Source organism: Hypomesus transpacificus, chromosome 7 (genome assembly GCF_021917145.1).
Source record: "Hypomesus transpacificus isolate Combined female chromosome 7, fHypTra1, whole genome shotgun sequence".
Classification (NCBI taxonomy): domain Eukaryota; kingdom Metazoa; phylum Chordata; class Actinopteri; order Osmeriformes; family Osmeridae; genus Hypomesus; species Hypomesus transpacificus.
In genome coordinates this window covers 3,778,966-3,802,429 of record NC_061066.1, presented here as the reverse complement: position 1 = coordinate 3,802,429, position 23,464 = coordinate 3,778,966, and the positions used below count along the sequence as shown (strand labels likewise).

The 23,464-nt window shown below is 47.5% G+C and overlaps 1 protein-coding gene across 1 annotated transcript in view; it reads right to left on the bottom strand.

Annotated features, from left to right (window-relative positions):
- The window catches only part of large1 (LARGE xylosyl- and glucuronyltransferase 1), a 37,008-nt gene extending 31,378 nt beyond the window's left edge, over positions 1-5,630 (bottom strand). Inside the window, 1 exon segment of the mRNA XM_047023267.1 lies at positions 5,287-5,630. Within this exon segment, the coding sequence (XP_046879223.1) occupies positions 5,287-5,321 (35 nt within the window). The 5' untranslated portion in view covers positions 5,322-5,630.
- Between the last annotated feature and the right edge of the window lie 17,834 nt (positions 5,631-23,464).

The following is a 23,464-nucleotide window of genomic DNA, read 5'->3' as shown; positions in this document are numbered from 1 at the left end:
GTTGTCTGGCACGGCAGGGAGTCGAACCGGCAACCTTCAGATTACTAGCTCAATTCCCTAACTGCTCAGCCATCTGACCCTCCAAAGAGCAGTCTTTCGGCAGGAGCAGGGGAAAAGGAACGACACAAGAGACGTACCTCCGAGCTCTTTCTAGAAAGTTCAGAGGGAAGGGCTGGGTTCTGAGCCTGCTCAAACTCGTCAGAGGTGACCTTCACATCCACAAGCTGCCATGTTGGGGAAACATGGGAGTGCTTCTGACAGGGGAAGCGCTGGCCCATGTCCACGCTCACAGCTGGACCAGAGGAAGCGAGGGGGAGCGAGGGGGAGCGAGGAGAGCGGGCCCGGCGACAGAGGGGCGCCTCTCCCAGGGAGCGCCGCTCACTCCCCGCCTGTCTCTAGGGCCAGGCAAAGTGGCTAATGAGGATTCATGGCACCCTGTGGGCTGGCAAGCTGACACAAATCTCCAGGGATGAAAGAGGTACAGGTGACAGGGAGCTCTGCTCCCTTCCCGGCTCCGCCCGCCCCTCCTGACAACCTCCACTCCTCTAGCTAGGATGACAGCAGGCAGAGGGGAGCGAGCTAGCTTAGCCATTAGCTCTGCTGGATGTAGCACTGTCTCCAGAGTCCAGCTCTCTGCTGCGTGTTGAGTGAGTGTACATCATCTGGTGACGGTCACTTAAGATGTCTGACGCCAAACCCAGTCTAATATCTGTGCCTGAGTCATTGACAACACTGAAAAGCCCAGGGAAAACGGAAGACTCACACTTTGTTACTGGAATACAAACATTTCCCGGCTGCTTAACAACCCAGATTCTTGATCTCCTGAACAAACCATTAGCTACCACAGACGTCGCCTCTTCAGTCCCTGCCACGGTCCCTTCCTTGACAAAACACTTTACGAGAGACAAAAGAGTTTCTGTGACTAAATTAGATTGTACAAGACAAAAGATACGCATTGGTGCACTTACAGTAGGTTTCTCCCAGTTAGCGAGGAGAAGATTAATACAGACCAGCTGGTCATTCCTAAATGATTATGCCTTATTTATGAGCCTGATGAAGCGGAGGAAATTACACTTTGACCTTATAATGGCCATTCATGAAATGAACGGGCAAAGTGGGCAGACGCCTTCACTGATAAGTCAAATGAATGAAGAGGATAATGAATAGTCTTCAGGCAACAAAATCATAAATCTGTGAGTGGCAAAAAAAAAAAAGGTGGGATTACTGTCCTCTAATTCATCAGGGCTGAAGAATGACACAAAGAGAGATGGATGTTTTGAACATCCTCTCTCTCTCTCCCACTCTCTCTTTGTCTCTCTCTCTCTCTGCTTTGTCTCCACAAGAGTAGCCAGGCCACTCAGGATGGAATCCAAAGAGAATTATTAAAACACTTTGGCACATTGTTCCCACCTCACCATGCCAAGGTGATTAGCTGAGTGGGCACCTACTGCGAAGGAGGGTGATGTGATAAGATTTCAACTCGAAACGATAGAAGTTTGGAGGGCAAAGGAACAAGTTCATATCAGAAACCAAATTTGTCAACAGGTTGTATAGCATCCTGTACGACATTACTTGATTATCAAGGACGGATAACCAATGCCTCACATGAAGTACGATTGCTTTGTATGGGGGTAGCCACAAAATAATTCCACTGAGTTCTACATGAAAGAACTATTAGGTGGTGAGTCTGTAATCATGTTTTCGAGCAAAGCACCCCCTTTCCTTCATGCTTCACAAGCATGTCAACACACCTACTGCTGCTTTGCACAAACACTAACAACAAACACACTCAGAGGAGACTACCAGCCGGGACTATTGGTCTGAACACTTCAAAAAGAAAATAGGTCTTGGATTTTCCAGAACAATTTCTTCATAAATATAGCCCCACCCCTCCCCTCCCTCCCCAACACCCACCCACACACAGGTTGATATTCCTCGCCGTCAGGGTGAGCTGCCTCGCCCGGCTCTGTGTTCACGACGCAGGGCCCGGTGTTTGTTCCACTGCGAGCTTCTAAAGATTGCATTGCATTTTTTATGCGTTTTTCCGAGGTAAAACACATAAAAGGGTCGAGCGGACACATCCATCCGCATGCGTACTGTACACGGAGGGGGGGGGGGGGCACACTGTATGACACAGCTGAGCGGGAAAAGGCGGGGAGATGGATGGCGGCTTCGACGGAGCCGCAGCGAGTGATGAATTAAGCAGGAGAGTGCGAACATGGTGCTTCATCCATCTCTGGCCGGGAAGGTCTGTGTTTCAGGAGTGATGTGTGGAGCAGATGCAGTGAATAAAACAGATGTAAACACTCGGCCAGTGGTGTGTATGATGGCTTCATACAGCACTATAAAGGGGTGTGCCCTAACAGTAAATAGTCAACTGTCCTCAGTCACAACGGCGGGAATGGGGGTGTTTAAAAGCATACATCGACCAAAATAATCTTTGAAACCACTACCAACTGGGTTTGCTAGGTTTGTCAGGCTCTGGCCCGGCAGTAACCTTCATCTCTCCTTTTCTTTTTGGTCGGAAAGCAACCCCCGCTGATGAATGGAGGAAGTGATAGATGAAGTTAAGATTAAGGTTCTGCGTTTCCCAAAATGGATCCATCTAAGAAGACCCCAAAAAAGGGGTCTGGAACATAATCAATTACTCTTGGCGAGCCCTCCGAAATCTCAAAAGGAAATGATTCCTGAAGTCGGCGGTGACACGGTTCATAACTCAGCACTTGGTGAGGTCAACATTCGGGGTCCTGTCGAAAGCGCTTATAAATGGCTCTTCTATATTTAGCCACCACCCATGGTAACTCTCTGTGACAGCTGACACTTTGTGGGGGGGATTTGAGATGTGGGCACTTGTAATGGCCACGTCTAATGAATGGGCATTAAGGCGCAGGAGTCGAGGATCGGCCTGTGTGGGAAGCCGGGGCCGAGGTGAGCGGAGGAACGACGCAGACTCCGGGCTCAGAGGGAATATTACGCCTGTCACTTGTGATTTGATCCCCTTACTGCCCCTTCGCACCGAGCACCGACGACTCTCCTTTGAAGTGTCGAGATGAAAGGCGGTCTGTGACCTCCCCAATCAACCTGCGTCCCCGCCAGCAGGCGGGGAGGACCCAAAACAGACGAGAGCGGGGCAACGTTTTAAGGCAGCTTTCGCCGGGAGAACAAAGAAGATAAGCAATATGCTCGGAGAAAATACGAGAGCAGGATATTTCTGTCAGCCAGCCAAACACACGGCAGAAGCGCCGGGGTCTGGAGGCGCCCCCGGCGTGTTCTTCAGCAGGCAGAGAGGAGAGACTCTCTCTCGACAGGATCATCATGAGTGGCTACAGGTTAAAACAGTCGACGATTACCCTGACAAGACTACAGAGATGTGGAGTGGTAAACTAAGTGGATCCCTGCTTTGAGCAGAGGTAAAAGAATACAAATACCCTCTTCCATTTTCATGACACTAGCGGGGACTTAGGGCTCGTCAACATTCTCTGGAGACAGGCAGAGATTCTGGGTTGCAAAGCATTGGTAGGGCTGTGAGGGTGTTCAATCCGCCTCACATTAACCTCACGTTCTGTTTACCTACATGCTAATGCTGAGAGGTTCTGCATGTGGTGGCTTCATACTTGATAGTTGTACAGTAGTGTGTCGTAACTTGCCAGAACATTCTCAACCATTCCGAGATTTTCCAAAGTATATTTTCATCCCTATGGACTACAGTACTATGTTAACACTACCACACATGTTTAATACATTACAGCGTACGATACAGTGCTAGCCATCGGCGATGAACCAAATCAAATGTGCCTAACCATTATGTGCACCATACGTGTGAACTTCAGTTTGAAACCTACTTCACTAGAACTCCCACCCCAGCACTCGCCCCAGTCTGGTCTGAGAGAAGGCGATTCGTTAGTTTGAAATACGAGTAATATTCCATCACCATGGAAACCGTAGTCCTTGTTGACTTGAAAAACAAACGCCTCCCTTTCCACCCCACCCTCCCACCACCACCGTCCCTTGAAGAAATAGATCCCTCTAAACCCCACAGGTCCCCAACACTCCTCCTTCACAGTTTAGTCACACGCCCACACAAAACTCAACCGGATGTTTCCGTCTCGCTTTCCTTTGTTCACCCGGGACCGGGGTAAGCATCCTTCTGTGGGCCGTGGCAGGCAATTCAGCATCCTGTCCAGTTAGTTATCCCTCACTACGCTCACTCTGTGAGCTCCACTCACCATCTATCTCCCCCATTCATGTAAATCCATGCCCTATATTTACACAACGGCATTGAAATGAACCACTGCTCACAGTGTCGAGGGACACACACCTGTGCTGGCTCGGATAGAGCGATTAATCAAGGCTCCCAGTATGGAGCTGGGGGGCGGAGGGGGGGGGGGGGGGATTCATCTTCACCCTTCTTCAGTTCCTTTGTTTCTCCAAGAGGGGAACGTGCGCTCTCCACCCCCGGGGGAACGCGCCCCCACGTCGACACCCTCTTGTCGGCCTCCCGTGTTGACGGCTCGGCTTTCAAACCGGGCATCTGCTGCCGTAGCTTTGGCCATTAACGTTGCCGCTTCTAATTTGGACCCTTTTTTGCGGGAATGATTGATATTTGGTTTTATGAGGGGGTTTTTTTTACAGATGGGCCCCCGTTCTCCCTCCGGGGGCGCCTTGATATCTTTTATGATGAAGCTTGCCTCGCCCTGATAGAGCAGCGTCATAAATCACGTTTCTTGGAAACCATTACTGCAGCCGGTGGGATCCGACATCCTTCACTCTCACTGTACTCCCTGACAATATCCAGACTACCGGCCGAGAGTTCAGAATAGAAGATGCCCCATGCCTGCACGGTGTGCCCGCCTAGCTGCTTGGCTGTGTGTGTGCCTTCCCCATGCTATGCGTCTCAGTCCCCCAATCACATACACGTTATAGCTGTATAGTATGGTGATGTAGCAATTTTTATACTACGCCTTTGACTTTCCTCTTAATGCACCTGGATTCAGGTATGTGGGTTTACTACTGTGCTAGTCCTGGAAGGTGGTTTAGCTGATTAAGCACCGATGAAGAAACTGCTTACGACTGGAATGAATGTCCCAAGTCAGCCATTTTGTAGTCTTAATATGCATGTGTTGGAAGATAAAGTATCTTTCTCCTTAGTCCTCCGTTTCAGACTGAGGCCGCGGAACGGCGAAGGCTCCAGGCTACCAGCTCAGGCACTGGTGTATAGTCCAGGGCTATTGTCTAACGCAGCTCAATAGAACACCTTTATGAAATGTATATTAATTTGTCACAAACCGCTTCTTCAAACAGCGTAGCTCGCGACACTGCATGTCCTTGGAGCCTGAGCAATGCGCCCAACGACTTTCCACTTTGTACAGTGCCCCGTTCTTCAGATAATCGAAGCACAGACACACACACACACACAGATTCACAACTTAATAGTTAAATGTAATTGATTTGCCTAAATAATTAACACACTTCAAATCAATCTAAAATGATTTATAACTTAATCTCTGGTCTCACAGGTGCTTTCTCGGAGTCCAGCCAGCAACACAGATGAGAGATGGCCATATTACTGTTTTATGTTCATGCATGTTTTGACCTTAACTTGCCAGCAGGCTTTTTTAATATCAGTGTGTATTCACTTACCAGGTAGGAAACAGCATTTGGGAAAAATGGTACCTATACCCGTGCTGTGGGTGCGATTCCAAAGTGTCCCATAAAGATTTGGGACATTGATAGATTGAATGCGTATTGTCTCGCGTATTGGGATTGTGGTCATTCTGGCAGGAAGAGCACCACTGCACTACTGCACCTCTCTTCCACCTAACCTGGCAGAATCTGCGAAAACGCACCTTAGGTGGCAAGAGAAAAAGGGGAAAAAAAGATCAAATGCCCTGAGCCTTTGACAGCTGCCTGAGACAAGAGTGGGAGAATGGCCACGCCCCGGCTCAGAGGAGGAACCATACGGCCCTGTTGTTTAAGATTTGGGTTTTGCCCCACAGGCTGTTGGTTGTCTAGGATTTGAATCTGGGGGAGATAATCTCCAATTAGCAGAACTTCCTACTCAGCGTTATTGTCAGCAAGACGCACCCCCAATAAGAGGCCTTTCCTCCTCACATAGGCCAGTCAACACCCTCCCCACCCCCCTCTTCAGCTTCTGCTAATCCAAAAGCATTTCAGTTGCATTCAAAGCCTTTCTGTTTGACTCAATTTGTCTCAAGATAAGTCATTAGGAGGATTATAACCCATTATGAAGTAAGGTTTTTTAACGAGGAGGTGCTGGAGGCTTTGCCGCGGGTTTGGTGTCAAATCAAAAAGGCGCATCCCTGATTCGTGTTCTTCTCCTTCTCCTCCCAAAGGTGAGCTGTGACTGGCTCTGATTCGCAGTCTCCTCAGACAGAGGGCAATGAGCGTGGAGATGCCTTGTGGGGCAGGAGTCAGATGGATGTGTTCATACGTATTCGCCCTGTCTGTCTTCCAGGTGCCTGACTGCGAGAGAGGGACGCGAGGCTGGGGTCGCGTCCGTGAGGGAGCCCTCTGGTTTGCCTCGTCGACTGCATGGAGCTGGCTCACTGGTACTCTCTCCCTCTCTTTCTCTAAGAGAGCAGTCAATCAAACTCCATCTGTTATGGAAACAGCACACCACAACCACATTAATGACACACAAACCCAGACACAGCCGCTGGCCACTGCCGTTATGCCGAGCTGCCAATCACTGGAAGGCCTGTCAACATCTCCCCCCCCCCCCCCCCCCCCCCCCCACGTTCCGGCGCCACCCGATGTGACCACACACACTGCTGTAATGGTTCCGCTCGCCTTGGGGCCATGGATCCCGCCGCACCACGCGCACGGGTAAATCACCACATGAAAAACAGGTCATTAGCTCAAAAAGGAAAAAAAGGCTAAAAAAAACATTTCAATAGAGTGGTCATTGGAGGGATCCCAAAAGGCCCCTCCTCCACGCTGTGAGCTACCGGGTCCAGCGGCACGATTCCGCAGGCCACACACCAGCTTATTCAATTTGCATTGAATTGCACACAGGCATTTCATATATCACCCCTTGACCACAGGCAAATAGGCCCTGAGCTCCAGGATCAATTTGTTTCTATTGCCTTTCTCGTCCCTCTCCCTCTTGTTTCCAATCGTTAATCTCACTGGGGTCGCCGTGGAGAAATGGGCCTTCTCCCGGCCCGCAACAGCCTTCTCTGATGGAAGGGGCGCACCGTTGGCCGTCTTAACCATGACGATGACACGATCGCCCCGTCGGAGAGAGAGAGCGAACGTCCGCGCTGCCCCGTCCTCCGTGGAGAGGCCCGGGGCAGCGGACATCAATAGCCCCACCACAGTCGTCTCTCCCTCCCTCGCCCTTTCGGCGTGACCAATGAGCAACAGTGAGAGAGCTTCGAGAGGACGAGCTGGGCGCCAGTGTGGTAGAGAAGGGGCACGGTGGTTCACTTTGGCATGCCCCGCTGTCAGGGCCTTTCCAGGGGGCAGAAATCGTGGGCAAACGCTCTTGGCTGAGAAGCACCTCGCACCTTTGCTATCAAATAGGCGGTTTGGGGAAGACGTGTCAAATGACGTCGGACAGGGCAAACACGCTGCTCCTACCGATTGAGGAGAACTGAGGTGGGAAGGGTGTGCTTCGATTCACACGATTGCATTCCTTTTTGCTTTAAAAATAATAGTAATCTCCCACAGAGAAAATGTGGAAAGTGGTAGAGTACAAACAAGTGTTTGCAACAGTAAATTAAAATGCGTCAAAGCAAATCAATGGGAAATAATGAATAACCAATTATATCCAGAAGCAGTGAATGAGCAAGCAAATCATTCTTTATTTACTTATTCATTTCCGAGGTGCGCAATGAAGATACTAAGGTTATGTGACAGTTCAGGGCAGGGTGCCAACGCATGAAAATAATTAGCTGTATAGCAGGAACTAATTGGTGCATTAGTATGTGCGTGTGTGTGAGAGACGCCGTGTGTGCCTGTGCGCGTCGCTTGTTTCGTTCAACCGCACACGTCAGACCGAATCTCCTGGAGGTCTGAAGATGAGAATCGGCTACATGCTGTATTGCCAGCACAACATCTCGCTTGGTCTTGACCTTCACATACATTCCAAAAATTGAGATTTGCTGGTTTGGGCTCTGAGCACCTCTTGCCTACCTCCCTTGGAGGGGTCATGGCGGTCGCTATTTCTCCTTGACTGGGACGCAGTAGGGGAGAGTGGGTGTACTTTGGATCTACCAGAGGTGAGGCTGGGGTCACAGACGATAATAGCGACTGCATGTCGCCTGGCCCAAAAGCCACAGTTGGGAGCGCTGCTCTGAGCCCGTCGGGCCTCAACGGCGGCCATTTGCAATCCAAATGCCGCGGCTTCGTCGTCACGTTCTCTCACGACTCACTTCAACCGAAAAGATGTTGCGTTTCCGTCTGGGGAACTGGATAAACACCGCGTCTCACGTCCTGTTATGAAGTCGTTTTGCGTTCACACAGTCCAACATATGTTAGGACTGCGTTCGAGTTTTTTGTCTGGGTTAAGTGGTGCGATTTTACATGGAAACCTTTTAGAGAGGGTTGCTGTCACTACGGGTTCACATGTTGAGGCATCTTGGGAGCGATGCGATGAGGAACGTCTACGCGGCTTACACTGTGGAAATGGCGGGCACCAGATCAAACGAGGCAGAGCTCGGAGGTCTTAAGGTCAGTGCTGGGGAGGGGGAAAGTGAATCACCGATGTCTGGAAACTCACCAGCAATTGAGCTGTTACAGCCAAACAAGAACATGGCCATGGGTACCTTTACACAATGGAGGATGACGCTGGAAGGGAAGCACAAAGGCTGTTGCCATGAGGATGCGTGTCCACGTGTGTGCATGGGTGCGTGTGCATGCGATCCATCCTGATATGGGGGTCAAAGCATCCTCGCTGGTTGAACAAGGCGCAGGCAAACACAGTGCCGTCTCAGAGCGAGAGAGGAGCAGAAGCGAGTCGAGCGCCTAACATTTAGTCAACGATGGCTCCATTTGACTCTGTTTGTTTGAGCAGGTGTCTGACGCGCCGGGGGACACGATCTGACCAGTGTGCTGGGGAGAGAGGCGGAGTTGAATTTCAGGAGCCATTCAGCTGTGCCACGGCGAATTCTGTTTGCCCTCGGCGTCAACACGCTGATCTTTTCAGACGTCCTAACCCAACGTAGCCTATTGCTTGAGCGTCAGGCCTCAACCAAATGTAAAACGCTTGGCCTACATAAGCCGTCGGAAAAGAGATCATTTCCATTTCATGACAGCCTGTATCCCCTTTGCTGGCTCGTTGCAGATGCCAGATTCGTATCGGACATTTAGGTCATGTCTATTTAAATGACACAAGCCATTGAAGAGGCACGAGGGGTAATGTAATCATACCACAGAATGCCTTGTGCCGTGCATTCTGATAGCACTCGTTTTCAATTAAACCGACGCTCCCCTCGACTCGGCTCTCCTTATTTCAAAGCGACCTCAGGCTCTTCAACCCACGGTTAGCATTTCATTGATTACTATTTGCAGTTACACATAAGGTCATTCTTCACAAGCTCTATGCTCGGATAATAGAGACATCTGGTTCTCCTTAAAGGAACCTTATTCATAAGTTGGATTTGTTATCTCTGTGTAATTACTAATTGTCTGCTGAAGTGACTTTGTTACTATTTCACAGACGAGGAGAGAATGATGCCACTGTTCCACAATCCGACAACCTCAGGGGGGGGGGGGGAAACTGTGCTATCCTCTACAAGACAACCGGTCTATAGATGTTTAATGTCAAAGGTCAAGTACCCTTATTTGGCTACATCAATTATGTGGCTCATATACTTTGTGTGAGGTCAAGTCCCATATTTATCTGAAAACCCTTCCTTCCATCCATAACATTTATTGTTATTTGATTGTGATGATTGCCTTCTGACGTGTTTTATTTCATCCTGACTTAACAGGGAAATCGATGAGGCATCCTGGAGCACAGAGCTGTTTGGTGTTCCAACACTGAGTTTCCACCACACTGTGCGCTCATAAAGCACCCAAGCAGCACATGCAAGGCTGCTGCTGTCAGAAAAAGAAAAAGAAATCGGTATTTATTAGCTGCAGTCGGCTACATGCCTTGGTCTTTGGGTTACACATGAGACGTCACATTACAATGAGAACTCAAGAAGCTGGATGCAGCAGCTGTTTCAAATAAAAAAAGATGTTACTGTGATCGAGTGGTATGCCAATACCCATCATCAAATGATGGTTCCTCGTGGATTACTAGTCATTTTGGCCAGGCCTGATCCTGCCTGTGTAATTAGGCTAGAATATCTTGCCAAAGCCCACTTAAACTGTCTGAGAGAGCAGTGAACCCAACTTAGTATTGGGCAGAGCTTTACCGATTTATGTCCCATAGTCGCCGGCATATTGACAGAAAAAGTAGGTGCTTCCAGACTTAATAAGCCTGGGCATGTGTGGTACGCAATTCGAATCTCTAATGGAACGTTGTTGACACCCTGTCCCGGGCACCACATGCATCAGGTGGATTCGTTTCAGATGCCATTGTATTAACACACCATACAGTCCATTACAAAACATTTGTATTCTTTTTTCTAGCTTGAGTTGAGTCCAAGATAGCTCATTGGCACCTTTTAGCTACATCTGACAGACGATCGGGGAAAGTAAAGGACCAGCTTCGACTTTAATTAGCCCTGGAATTGAATGGTCGTCGGAACCAATTATAGTCCATTTATTCTGTAAAGCCTATAGACCCATAAATTCAGGCTGTCCCATTACTTGTGGGACTATTAAAGTAGACATATGACCTTGTGCATTCTGGCTACAAATACTAATTTGCTCCCCACACTTTTCTGTAAGACAAAGTCCCTTTTGCCCTTCATTTTCCAAAATGCGCATTTATGTAATTTCAGGAGGGGAGGGGGGTCATTAATTTGCTTACCTGGTGGCAGATGGTCTTAACCGTTGATCTTCTTATCCCGAACCTGGAGACGATGAAGCTGCCTATTCAGAACATAATCAGGCTAGATTCCAAGGGTGGCAGGCTACTTAATTCAGTGAAAACTCAGTGTTTGGCGAAATGGTGGTAGTCTACATTAAAACCATGACCATGCTTTACGTAAGATGAGAAGTTGTTCCAATGCCTACTTGTTTGATTTAGTTTGGGAAATCTCAATGCATTTTGCCGTGCTGGAGTGTCCACTTCATAAAGCAAGCTTGCCGCTGATGTTAGCACAAGCTAACGAGAACTAGCACCATCAATGTCTCTACAGACGCACGGGCCCCGATAAGGACTTTATCTCAGAGAGATACTTCTCACTTGCGTCTCGAAACAGCACTCGGCTTCTTCCCCTGTCTTCGCTGCACTCCACTCTTATCAATACCAATGTGTATTTCTATTATTGTGACCAGCAGCCAGATACGGACCAGAGCAACAAGAAATGCGGCACCTTCGACATCGGGGAAAATCGACTTGAAGGGTCCCTTCTCGAGATACGCTACATCATATTTAGTCGTCTTGTATCCAGATACGCACATCCGCTCAAAACAAGCATGTATCTTTCGTCTGGTCGGTCATTTGAGCAGCAGTGATTGTGTGTTCCACTTTCGAGACGGCCTCGAAACACACAGCACTCCTTTCTTCCCAACCTCCTCCGGTTCTGACAAGCACTGAGCGGCCAATCCACGAGCGCATCCCGGACCCCCTCCTTACTCGCGCAGAAACGTTTTCAGCAAAACATGGACACGAGCTCCCTGGATTGGATTCATTATTGCTGCCTAACATGCGCCACTGTGGGCACCTGGATAAACGTTGACATAGTGTACAATGTCAACTTTTTTTAAGAGCAACGCCATATTATTATACTAGAACAACTATATTGCAAAAGTGGCTTTACTATTGTTTTCATTGAAAGCAGTCAAGAAAACAGCAGACAAAGCTTACATTTTAAGTTATCTAAAGCAGATTGTATACTTACTACACTGTAGTTACACAAATTGTAGATGAGGTTAAATCTGTGTGAGTATTACTGTCTCGGTGTAATTCATATGACTCAAACCATGTGTCAAATTGATACAGACAGTTGAAATTGGGAAGATCGTAAACATTTTGTGCAGGGGGTACAATAAGTAACATTAGGCCTACTATCGTTCAGTCCAAAGAAAATAAGAAAACATGATATTATCCCCAACAACATATGGTTATACAGATGCATGATGCCCTGCTACATAGAACATTACATACCCACATACATAATAATGACAGATCATCGTGTAAAAAGACTCCATTACTACAAGCCATTTGAAATCTTGATATTTTCTTAGCTGTTGGGTTCGGTCTTATCAGGAGTAGTAAAGTTTCTTTCCACCAAACCATGTTTTTTTGCATCACTCTGCGACACACAACCCTACAACCCCCCCCCCCCCCCCCACACACACACACACACACACACACACACACACACACTAGTTTTGATCTACAAAGTCCCCTTTGAGCTAACTTTCTAAGAGCACACACACACAATAGCATTACTTTCCCACCGAAGTTAACATTTGTCGACGAATCCTGCGGGACAAAAAGAAGTTCTGCTGCTCCTGGGGTTAGGGGGTTATTTCATGACGGCCTCAAAGTCATTTGAGTTCTGCAAGGCAATCCTGGCCGGGATCACACATAACACGGCGCTGCAAAGATGTGATGCTGTTGCTCTCAAAGCCCTCAGCAGGGGCCTGTCTCTCTGAGCTGACGTGTGACAGAGGCTCAGGCCTCCTTGCCCCTCAAGGTCTGAGGATTGGTTTGACGCTTTTTTACTGTCTCTCTCACACACACACATGCACACACGCCACCCATTCTACCCTAAAACCATTCACCCTCATGAGGTGCCACATGGAGACACTGGAACAGACTTGAACCCTTATTACCCTTACCCTTATGTCCCTTCGAAAAAAAATATCAAAGACCGTTGGATTCTATTGAAGGCATTTGATCCCCCAGCTGTTTTGGAGGACGTTCACAAGTGGGTTTTCCTCTTGCTTCTATTGTGACCAAAGTGTGAAAGCTCCATCGATGAGTCAGTACAATTGAAATGATCTGGAATTGGGTTCTAAATTACTTCACCCAATGTTGTGTGTGGATAGTAGGACTCGTGGAACGGTCGCCAAAACCAGCCACGATTGCGAAAAAAATCCAAATATTCTTCCTAAGTGCTTGCAGCTCGTCGGCAACCAGCCCTACCACCATGGATTGCCAGTGTGTGGAGGAAACACACACACGAGACAGCGTGGTTCCAGTGTTAATGATGGAAGTTCCCCTGCTGTTTTATTGCAGTCATACGACTAGAGCCTCATTATCCCTCTGAATCCCCATAGCGGAGGATCACACCAGCATAATCCACGTGAAACCATCTCACATTCATGATACATCATGTGCCGTGTACAGAGGGAGCTGTCATTTATAATTCACCAACTAAAGGTGGATTTCATGTTAGATGAAACTTCTGTCATGAATGAGACATAATTGAGACTAGGGCAATCAAGGGTAAACATACAGACCTATTAAATAGGGCTGGAATCCAACGATTTCCACCTACGGGGGTAAAAAGGTTACACAGACCAAACCCAGATTCACCATGGGCACATGGTGCTCTATGATTTGATGCAGCGTTTTCTATATTTACAAACACAACTGTGTTTACGCAGAACATATTCCGGAGATTCTCATCTCTCCAACATGCCTACCCTTGATAATACAACAACCCCGACTGTAATCTACGACAGACAGAGCCCGGGGACTGGCGCGTTACCTAATGATATGCATTGGCGTAAAGCTAATTCTGTTACTGTCAATTAGCGATGAACACATTGGATACCTGGGAAGGCTGTGAGACAGACACACGCTGCCGTGGAATAGTTGTTGAGAGGGTTGTTAGGGGGAAAAGGCACGCTCAGCCGAACGCTCAGCCGCTGGAAAAGAAGAAGACACGAGACACATAAATCATGTGATGAGAGCACGTCTACTAATGACACGCGGTTGGACCCACACAGGTCAACGGGGATTTATACTGCACAAAAACATGTATGATGGAATGATGTAGCATGTTGGGCCATTACATATCCAGTCCCAGCCTGCCTCATGACAATATTCAGGTGGGAGCGTTCCTCGCCGATGCCTCTGGGAGAGGGGGGGGGGGGGGGGCTTGCAAACAAGCTCTGGATTCGTTAAGCGGGCTAACAGCCTTGCACGCCACAAAAGATCGCGGTTAAGCGAGGTGCCTCGTCAGTCAGCGGTGTCTAACGCCAAGTGGCAGCTCTGTGACAGAGGCCTGTCGCTCGGGCACGGGGCTGGAGGAAATGCCTGTATTGCAGGGGAGCAGCCAAGCTGAAAACTCCCTGTGACAGGACCAGCCATTGCCACCCAGGCCTTCCACACAGCCTGGGAGCCGAGCCCTGAATCTCCCCGGCATAGGACGGTCTCTGGGGTCTGGGGGAGTACAAGGGGGAAAATGCTGGTTCAGAGGTTTGGAGACGGAAGGACAAGCGCTCATAGGTTGATGCAGCAAGCGATGTGTAGCATTTTAGGCCTCTTGACAGGAATCGGAGTGACACGCTCCCAAGCCATTGATTTTTGTTCCAACTGGACTGAAAGAAATTGTTTAAAAAGTTGAATGTCACAAATAGTCTATTTAAACCATTTAGCATAACTTGAAATAAATTGAGAAAAAATGATATTGACCTGTTTTTTTGCCTTACACACGGTGTTTGTAGGATCACTTTTATGTCAAAACAATATTTGCATAAAAGCCCAAGGCGGGGAGTCACAGAGCAGCAGAACCGTCAAAAAACAAAGGCAGGGTTTGCTCTGATCTGAGTTCCTCATGTAACACTGATTAAACTGAAAAATAAAATGCACATCACATCCACGGATGTCTCACAGCTGGAGTTTACAGAAAGCCCAGTTGCACCCAAAATGTAAAAAAGACACATTTAGCACAGTGATCCTGCAAACCCGCCGTGCTCCCTGTAGCATAAACCTATAATGCCTTTGTTTGTTGTGTGCATCAAACGCAGTTCATTCATGGCTACTGCCAGAATGTTCCGTGCCAGCATAATGAAAGCATTGTCAACCAGCCACGGGGATTATAACGGTACTAGGTTTGTCATAGGGCTCAGCACGGAGGAACACATTCCTGAAAAATTGCACGAAGATTTTAGAGATTCATTTTCGAAGATTTTTGTGTTCATGTGTGATAATTGGGTTGGGCAATTGTGCAAGGTCTACACGACCACGCATACCCCCATTCTGGTGTCAGCTATCCACAGCGCTCACTATGTCGGTATGGGAAGAGAGGAGATGAAAATAGAAGACAAGAGGAGAGGAGGTGAGTGGAGAGGAAACACAAGTGCGTTACTTTATTCATGCCCCGAGGGCTCTCCATTTGCATTCTCCTGAGGAGTGGAAATGGAAACAGGTCTCCTGACTTCAAGTTTGCATCACATCTTTGAAAAAACGTGGGGACGGATCTAAATGGATCGCTGTGCAAGAGCTCTAAATGGAGGACAAACTCATGCAGAAGACTCTTGGGCCCTGTGGCCCAAAGCCAATGTTCCTCAGCACAGGTCCCAGATCAGGTAAACCATAGCGTGTTGTCTTATCGAGGCCTACACAGCAGAATCTCCCTGTCAGCACTGACAAGGCCTATATAAATAGACAACGGTAACTAACGGTCTCAACATCTGGTCCGCTCCCTGGGGTTAGCCTTGTCATCTCAGGCCAGCCAGCAGCTAGCAGAGTCCTCCTGTGACTCCTCCCCCACCGCATCCCCCTCCCGATTTTGTGAGTGGGGCAAACCCGAACCTCAGTCCTACTCTGTTGGGTTGCAGGGCCTTCAGATCGACAGGTCGTGGTGGCTGCGGGGCTGAGTCCCTTTGGGAGCAATTACGCCAACACAATCGCGTGCTGTAACACACAAATCCTTTGGCGGCTTGGAACACACATGCTCACACACACACACACTCACACTCACAAACAGTCTCTGTCTTTCTCCCCGTACCCCTCCTCCCTCTGATGTGATTTCTAAATCAAACAGACACGCAACTCCCGGTAGAGAGGGACCAAAGGAAGGAGGGATGGCGGTGGGAGGCCGTGTTGATGTAAACAGGGCCTGGGCCGGGATCCCCCCTGCTGGGCTGGGAACCCATGCAGAAGCAGACTTTGGAAGGGGGGGGAGGGAGGGCACCAGTTCAGTGGCTGAGGGGGCCCATCCTCAAAGACAGAGAACTGCTGGAGGCGATTCCCCACAGGCACCTACCACGCACACATCAATCCAGGACAATAGGGGGTGTGCATCTGTATGGCAACCCACTGCCTAGTTAGATTCCCTCTACTTCAGATCTCAGTTTTCCAAATGAACGGTGGTAAAAAAAACTAAAAACAAAAAAAGCTTTTAAAATATCGACAGAAACATCTGAAGGAGGAAGGGTCTTTTTCGTGGAATGCTGTGACTCACGCGCACTCGGCAGGGTTCAAATATTATTCTGCAAATAAAACAATTAGGCCTAATTAGGGCCCTGGGGACTCATCCTTCTGCGAGAACCCACATTTGTTTTCTCGAAGAGATCGGCTGTTGTGTTTCTGCTGACCTTTAAAGAATTCACAAACACTCTATGCTAACCGTCGGGTAACATTAGCATTTGGGGAAAAGCAGGCACATTCAGCACAAATGATCCCGCAAAATAACCTCTGGAAGAAACCTATTATCCCCAAGAGGAGAGAGAGCTCTCCTCGCTCTTCAGTCTCTCCTGCCACAAGCCCAGTTCATCCCTTGTCATGATGAGAAATCATGGTTTCATTTCAGGCTCATTTCATCTCTCTAGTGGCTACTATCCTGCATGGCTAATCATTACAGCCTTATCACCACCCAATGGAAGGCGAGCGACGTAATTAATGAGAAGGCTGATGAGGAAGAGACACGCAAGGCCGCCGCCACAAGAACCTATCACCACCGCCCATTGAAGGCAGTGATTAGAGTGCGCATGGGTGAAATATGAGTCTGGCGTGTTAACGAGAGGAGGAAATGTTGGCCAGAGGTTGCGAAGAGACAAGTGGCATCCGCTCCAAGACTGCGGACTGTCAACCAAATGTGCTGAGTCGGGAGGATTGACACAGGCAGAGATAAATTGACTGATGGAGACTCGGAAGGAGAGATGACTGAGCGATTGTAGCGATACTGTGAGAAACACAGAGCAAGCATCACATTACTGGTTTAATTGGAAGGGTGTCAAACTTTTGTCTGGTTTGAAACTGCCCTCAAGCCAGCTGTTGGTGGAGGGTCAGGTCATTCCTCCCCTCTCTACTCCAAACTTGATAACTAGAGGAATACCCTCTTCTGGGACTGCAGTATTGGGGCAGTGTTGGAGAGCTGAGATCAGCACAGGCATGGCTTGAGTAATGGCTGCCGTTCTTTGGGCAGGAAACTCATAAAGCTTCCTATTGCAGCTCCTATCTCTCTGTAACAAGGATGGATATCTCCCTCTGTGGAATACAAACTAATACTCCATTTTGCAGTAAGTATAGGGAAGCAGCTGCTTGCTTCTAGGTTAATGCAAATGTATTTGAAGGAGAAGATGGAATGACATAGTCTTACAGTTTCAACAAAATCTCTCTTAGGTCATGGCTGAACAGGCTTATTTTGAGCTGAGGTACTGTGTGCATGATGATGCATGCACAATATCTAATCTAACACTGAGATTCAATGATATGATTGATGGTCTAGCTGCGGTTCAGTCATTACCAATACTGATCTGCAGGTCCCCTCAAAATTCACATTGTACCCCCAATGTCAGTGAAAGGCATGCAGGGAGATGAGCATGTCCATATATTAAAAGTTGCGTAAACAGTCCTGGAGACGCTACTGGCTCACCCTGGAGAGAAACAGAACATTGCCTTTCCAAACACGAAGGAAAGACGCGACTCGTAAAACTTCAGAGGAAACTCAAACTTGTCCAACTGATTAAAGCTGTCCTTGTCATAATTTATATGACTATCGAGACACATTCTTTACAGTGCACTATGCAGCTCAACTCGCCGCCAAGGATTTCTGATGTATAGTTGGTTGATGTGGGATCTTTGGTTTTATTTTGGGATACTCAGCTTGACAGTAATTCATTTTAAAAGCTGTCCCGGTAGGGTAATGGTAAGTTATTATCTAGGTGGAGGCGACGGACAGGTGAATGCTGTACAACACTGCAAAGTCACCTTGCCGGATAGAGGCCTATAAATAAATGAAGGATAATCTCCAAGTTTCCTCCAAGCTTCAAGCTCCTGTTGAATTCTATCGTCCACCGTTAAGATTCAGACTGGACTGTATTTCAGCCAACAGAGCAAGCGAAAGTTTAGATTTTGTTTCTTTCTAAAGACTTTGTCCTTTCTAGAAACGTTAGTCCATCTGGATATGGTCTGGTCTGGTATTCTTTTGAGCAGGGAATGGAATGCAAAGACCTGTGTGAAAGACTGTGTGAAAAATGGGATGCGACGAATGTCAGGGGAAATGATTGTGGCCAGTGCGATTTCTAACGAATGGTACTTGGCATGTGTGTGTAATGGAATCCCAGTTCATATCATTTGTTCCGAAAATACAACCCATCATTTAGAGCAGAGGAGATAGCATTGCCTTTTCAGGGTCAATAGGTCTTTAGCAATTTTCACTAGAGCGTGCCAGATGCCCTTATGGCGGAACTGAAATCGACCTCCCGAGTTCGCCTCCATTCTGACTGGGAGATTCATTTAGGCCTTCTGAGCATGGCATTTGATATCAACACAGAGTAAATAGAAGCTTTCCAGGTCACAGAAACTGTCATGAGGGAAGATACAGATAATGTAAACAAACACATTGCGCCTTCCTTTGCTTCTGAAAAAACAGAAATACTTGATAAGTATTGAGATAGGTAAGCTATTGTACAAAACAGCCGTGGGCTGTCTAATGCGTTTTCATTGAAATAGAAGTGACACTGCACAACACAAATCCAATACAAAGCTTTTGGTATGTTAAGCAAAGCTCAAGTGGGCTAACACAACACCTCTTAAGGTGACCTCTGAAGTTTCTCGGATAGTTGTATTGGTTCCTGTGTGGTTTTAAGGAGAGCTACTACTTTCTCCTGTGTACTGAAGCAGAAGATAAGAGGTATCATTTATAAAGGAGGGCATCGTGTCGACAGATCGTCATGGATCTAAGATAGAGACACTCTATCTGATCACATCCTCTGCGGCCGATGGCTGAAGGTTATAGGCGTGACTAGATTGTAAAGGTCGACGATAATACTGTACCTTTGCGTGTGTGTGAGGGTGCGTGAGGGTGTGTTCATCTGGGTGTGTGCATGTGGGTGTGCCATCTATGGACATTTCTGAAAATACCTGCAAATCTTTTGCTGGAAATATCAGCTAAAGGATCAGAGACTTGTACACAGGAGTGCTGTTTGCTTGTGTTTTGCACGTTCATGAGAATATCACTATCTATCTGTCTGTCTGTCTGTCTGTCTGTGTGTGTGTGTTTGATCTCTCAGGTCTCAGGCCCAAGTGTTGATGGATGGAGATGATGGTTGGGTCCAAGGCGAATGATGCACCGGCTGATTTTTCAACATGGAAGTGACAGTGGAATAATGTGAGAGCCATCAGAGTAATGAGGTGACACTGAGGACCGGCCCCCCCTCATCTGTCTCTATTTGTCTGCATCCTCTCCAGACTCAGGCCACCGCCTCTCATTTCACCTCCTCTCAGCCATAAACTACAACTGTAATTTTATAAAAGTAAACCCAATACAATCCCAGGTTACGTAAACAAATACTGTGATGGAAAAGACATTTGGCTGACTTTTTAGGGGTAATTGTAGGAAATAATATCAATAACCAAACTTTTTGTTCTGTGGTTCCACAACTTTGAGTGCAGGGTCAATTCTAATCTTTTTAAAGAATCTCTTTGAAAAACACGACAAACAAAATTCAGTTTCCAGCCGTGAACATAGAAAGTAAACAATACATTATTTATCCTCCACTTTAGCAGATACCAGTACCACCTCCTGGGTCCACTATTACCTAAATTATAAAATATGTACGTTTTTGCATTTCCCCACAGCTGGCTAATTTACCTATCTGGCTGCTTATAAAACAATCTGGGAACAGAGGTGTTCCATATGAATGAGTTCCTCCAGACTCCCCACAGCACTGGAGACCCAGAGAGAGGGGAGCTTGAGGGACACACACCCAAATCAGAATGGGAGCACCCTAAGTCTCTCTCTCTCTCTCTCTCTCTCTCTCTCTCTCTCTCTCTCTCTCTCTCTCTCTCTCTCTCTGTCTCTCTGTCTCGCTATCTCTGTCTCTCTCTCTCTCTCTCTGTCTCTCTCTCTCTCTATCCCTTCCCCCGCCCCTCTCTCTTTCTCTATCAGCTCTGCACACAATCAGGGCTTTGACTCACTGGCGGGGAGCGCCTTGAATGGAAATGAACTCTAGGATGGAAATGAACCCTAGGATGGAAATGAACTCTAGGATGGAAATGAACTCTAGGCCAATAGAGTTGTAGCTGTTTGTGTGTGTGTGTGTGTTTGTGTGTGCGTATGACAGAGAGAGAAAGAGAGAGAGAGAGAGAGTGAGAGAGAGAGGAGAGGGAGCGGATAGAGAAATAGAGGAGACAGAGAGGCGAGGGAGAGAGAGAGGAAAGAGAGAGATGATAGAGAGAGGGGAGAGGGAGAGAGGATAAAGAGAGAGAGAGGTTCCTCTTGTGTGTTGGTAAAAGGGTTGATGAGAGGGAAAAGCTTTTAGGCTGTCTTTGGACTCGCCACTCTCCACTCGGGGTCTCTTTGAAAGTTTCTGTATTTTTCTCGGTCACTAGCATGCAGCTAGTGTTAAAGGGGTCTGAAGAGAGCGGGGAAGGAGCCTGTCTCCTCCAGCTTCTACATCCATACAAACGCCAGAGTCAGAATCCCTGATCAGGCCTAATCAGGCCTAATCCATGTCCCTCAGGAGGGTTTACTGCACAAATTCTCAAGGTCATCCCATCCTTCCACTCAGGTGGATAGTGAAGCAATGTGCTAAGCTATGCTAACAATGGACAACACAGTAGTGTTTGCTGAGGTGACCCCAGTGTGTGCTAAGCAGTGATAGCAATTCATTGGATCTACATCAAAGTCATTGGAGGTCTTCTTTTGAGTAAGTGCTTGTTTGGATTCCTCAATAATTCATACAGGGAGGGTTTTACGTAAAAGCAAATACACTGCTAGGTTTACTATGGATGAACCCCCACCAAACCAGACCAAACCAGACCAAACCAAACATACATTTCAGGAAACATGAAAGACAAGATTAGCACTGAATCAGCCGCCAACCGGGCGGCTTCCTTTGAAGCAATTAAAGATGCTTTTAACCCTCAGCTTGCGCTAAGGACACCTCTCGAGTCAAATATTAGCATAGAGAGATCCTTAAAAGTCCTCCTGCTCTCAGCCTAGCCCGCACAGTAAGACACGTCCACGCACGCAAACATTGAGCTATGGAAAGAGTAGGAGGGCCCATGGATTGTCACGGCGGGTGTTCCAGTAACATGGTTAATTGCTCAGCTGTCGTCGCGAGCGATCACATTTACATGCAGCTTTCAGTGTCTCTTTCCATGGCTGAGTTATGGAGAGGCTAATCGTTAAACATCTTTAGAAGCACTTTATCAAGTGCACGTGGGGGTCCCGGAGTGACGTTCTATTTGCGTGCGTAGGCTGCTTTCTGTAGCTGGAGCTGGCTTTTTTTTCCCTTCTTTTCAACACGGTGTGACTATGGGAACACTGTGCTATCACCGTAAATCAGAGAGAGCCCTGTCGACATGAAGGGGGAAATATATGTGCCACAATAAATGCAACATTTAGATTGTGGCCAAGCTATTCAGCTGGAGAGCATGTACATTAAAATGCAAATGGGTTAGGAGTGATGTGTTCAGGGATACAGTTGCTTCATAAATGTGTCGGTTAGTTTATCTTCCACGGGCTGGGGTGATATCAGGTATAAAACAAGGCGTGTCAGTCGCCATGGGGATGGGGGCGGGAGCTGTTTGGCGTTATCTTCCTTCCAAGGACAAGACACTCCTGGGCGTGGCTGGAGAAAGCATGGCTTTTCAGCCAAGACGTGATTAGTCAGATCATGTTGCAATCAGTTGAACCAATTAGGTGGTGGACGTTGTCCCCTGTGTACACCTGACAGCTGGGCTGGACCGCCACAGCCTCCTTCACATCAATTACACCCAGCCAAGGCCCACAGAGAAAGGAAAAGGAGACAGAAACAAATACATGTCAGCAAGAAAAGGGACGTTTGCACCCGTATGTGCATGATATTCTGTGGAAGGTCACTGGCGCCACACTCTTGTCAGGTTGACCTCGGGATAAATGAGCGGAGAAGTGATTAGGGGGGTCGGCGTGGATTGGACAGATCTGTGAAAAGTGGGGTTAATCTCTTTAGCAACAGTGACGGACAAAGCAACTGGGGCCTCGTCATCCATCTCTGCGAACAAAGCACAACACCGCGAGCTTGACCCTGCAGTCGGTACAGCAGAGGGAGAGGAAGTTATTTCAGTGCAAGATTAATGAGATAATCAAGGAAAAATTACAATGCTGCTATGCTGGGCAGTTTTGGTGACATTGACGCTGGTAAAATGCAATTATTATGCAAATGGGAAAAATAAAAGAGCGCGTAAATGGGGGGGGGGGGGGGGAGGCAACGTAGCTCTTTATTCTAATAGTGCATTTTCTTTTGACAATATTGTTCTCCTGGCAAGCGCATTAGCAATGCCAGCACAGCAGAAACTCTCTATTACCTGCGATGATATGTAATTTAAAGTAAATAGGATGATCAATCCTCTCACTGTCTAATGCACTAAATGCACTTCTTTTGTGGTTAAGTGAAATGGTATGCATGGCTGGACATGCTCAAATATAATTGGACAGTTTTGCATTGTCAGAGGGACAGTTAGGAGAAAAGGATAAGTAGGGGAGTCCCATAGTATGAAATACACAATGAGCTTGACTGTTTTCTTGGCAGTTTTTTTCAACTTGTTTGTAGTTGGGTTCTTACTAATTCTACAGGCGGTTGTCTTTCGTAAAAGAAAATGTGGAATGCCTGAGACTAAGTTGGAGTTTGATATTGAACCAATTTGTTTTGCCTCATTATCAAACCATCTCTCCCATTATTGTACAATCCTCAGGCTTATTTAACAAGACCCCTTATGACCCCTGCTTTGACCCTGACACAAACGGGAGATCACACCCAACAGTACACACATTAGTCTTCATAAGAGACGAGCTCAAGAGTGCTGAGCATTTCAAATCTTCTGAGGTCTGCCGCCCACTTAAGCTACTGTTTGTGGATCGCTATTAATCCTCGGTTCTGGTTGTCAGACTCTTTTGTTGAGAGGGCCACGGTGCCAAAGAAAGACTTCTGCCAG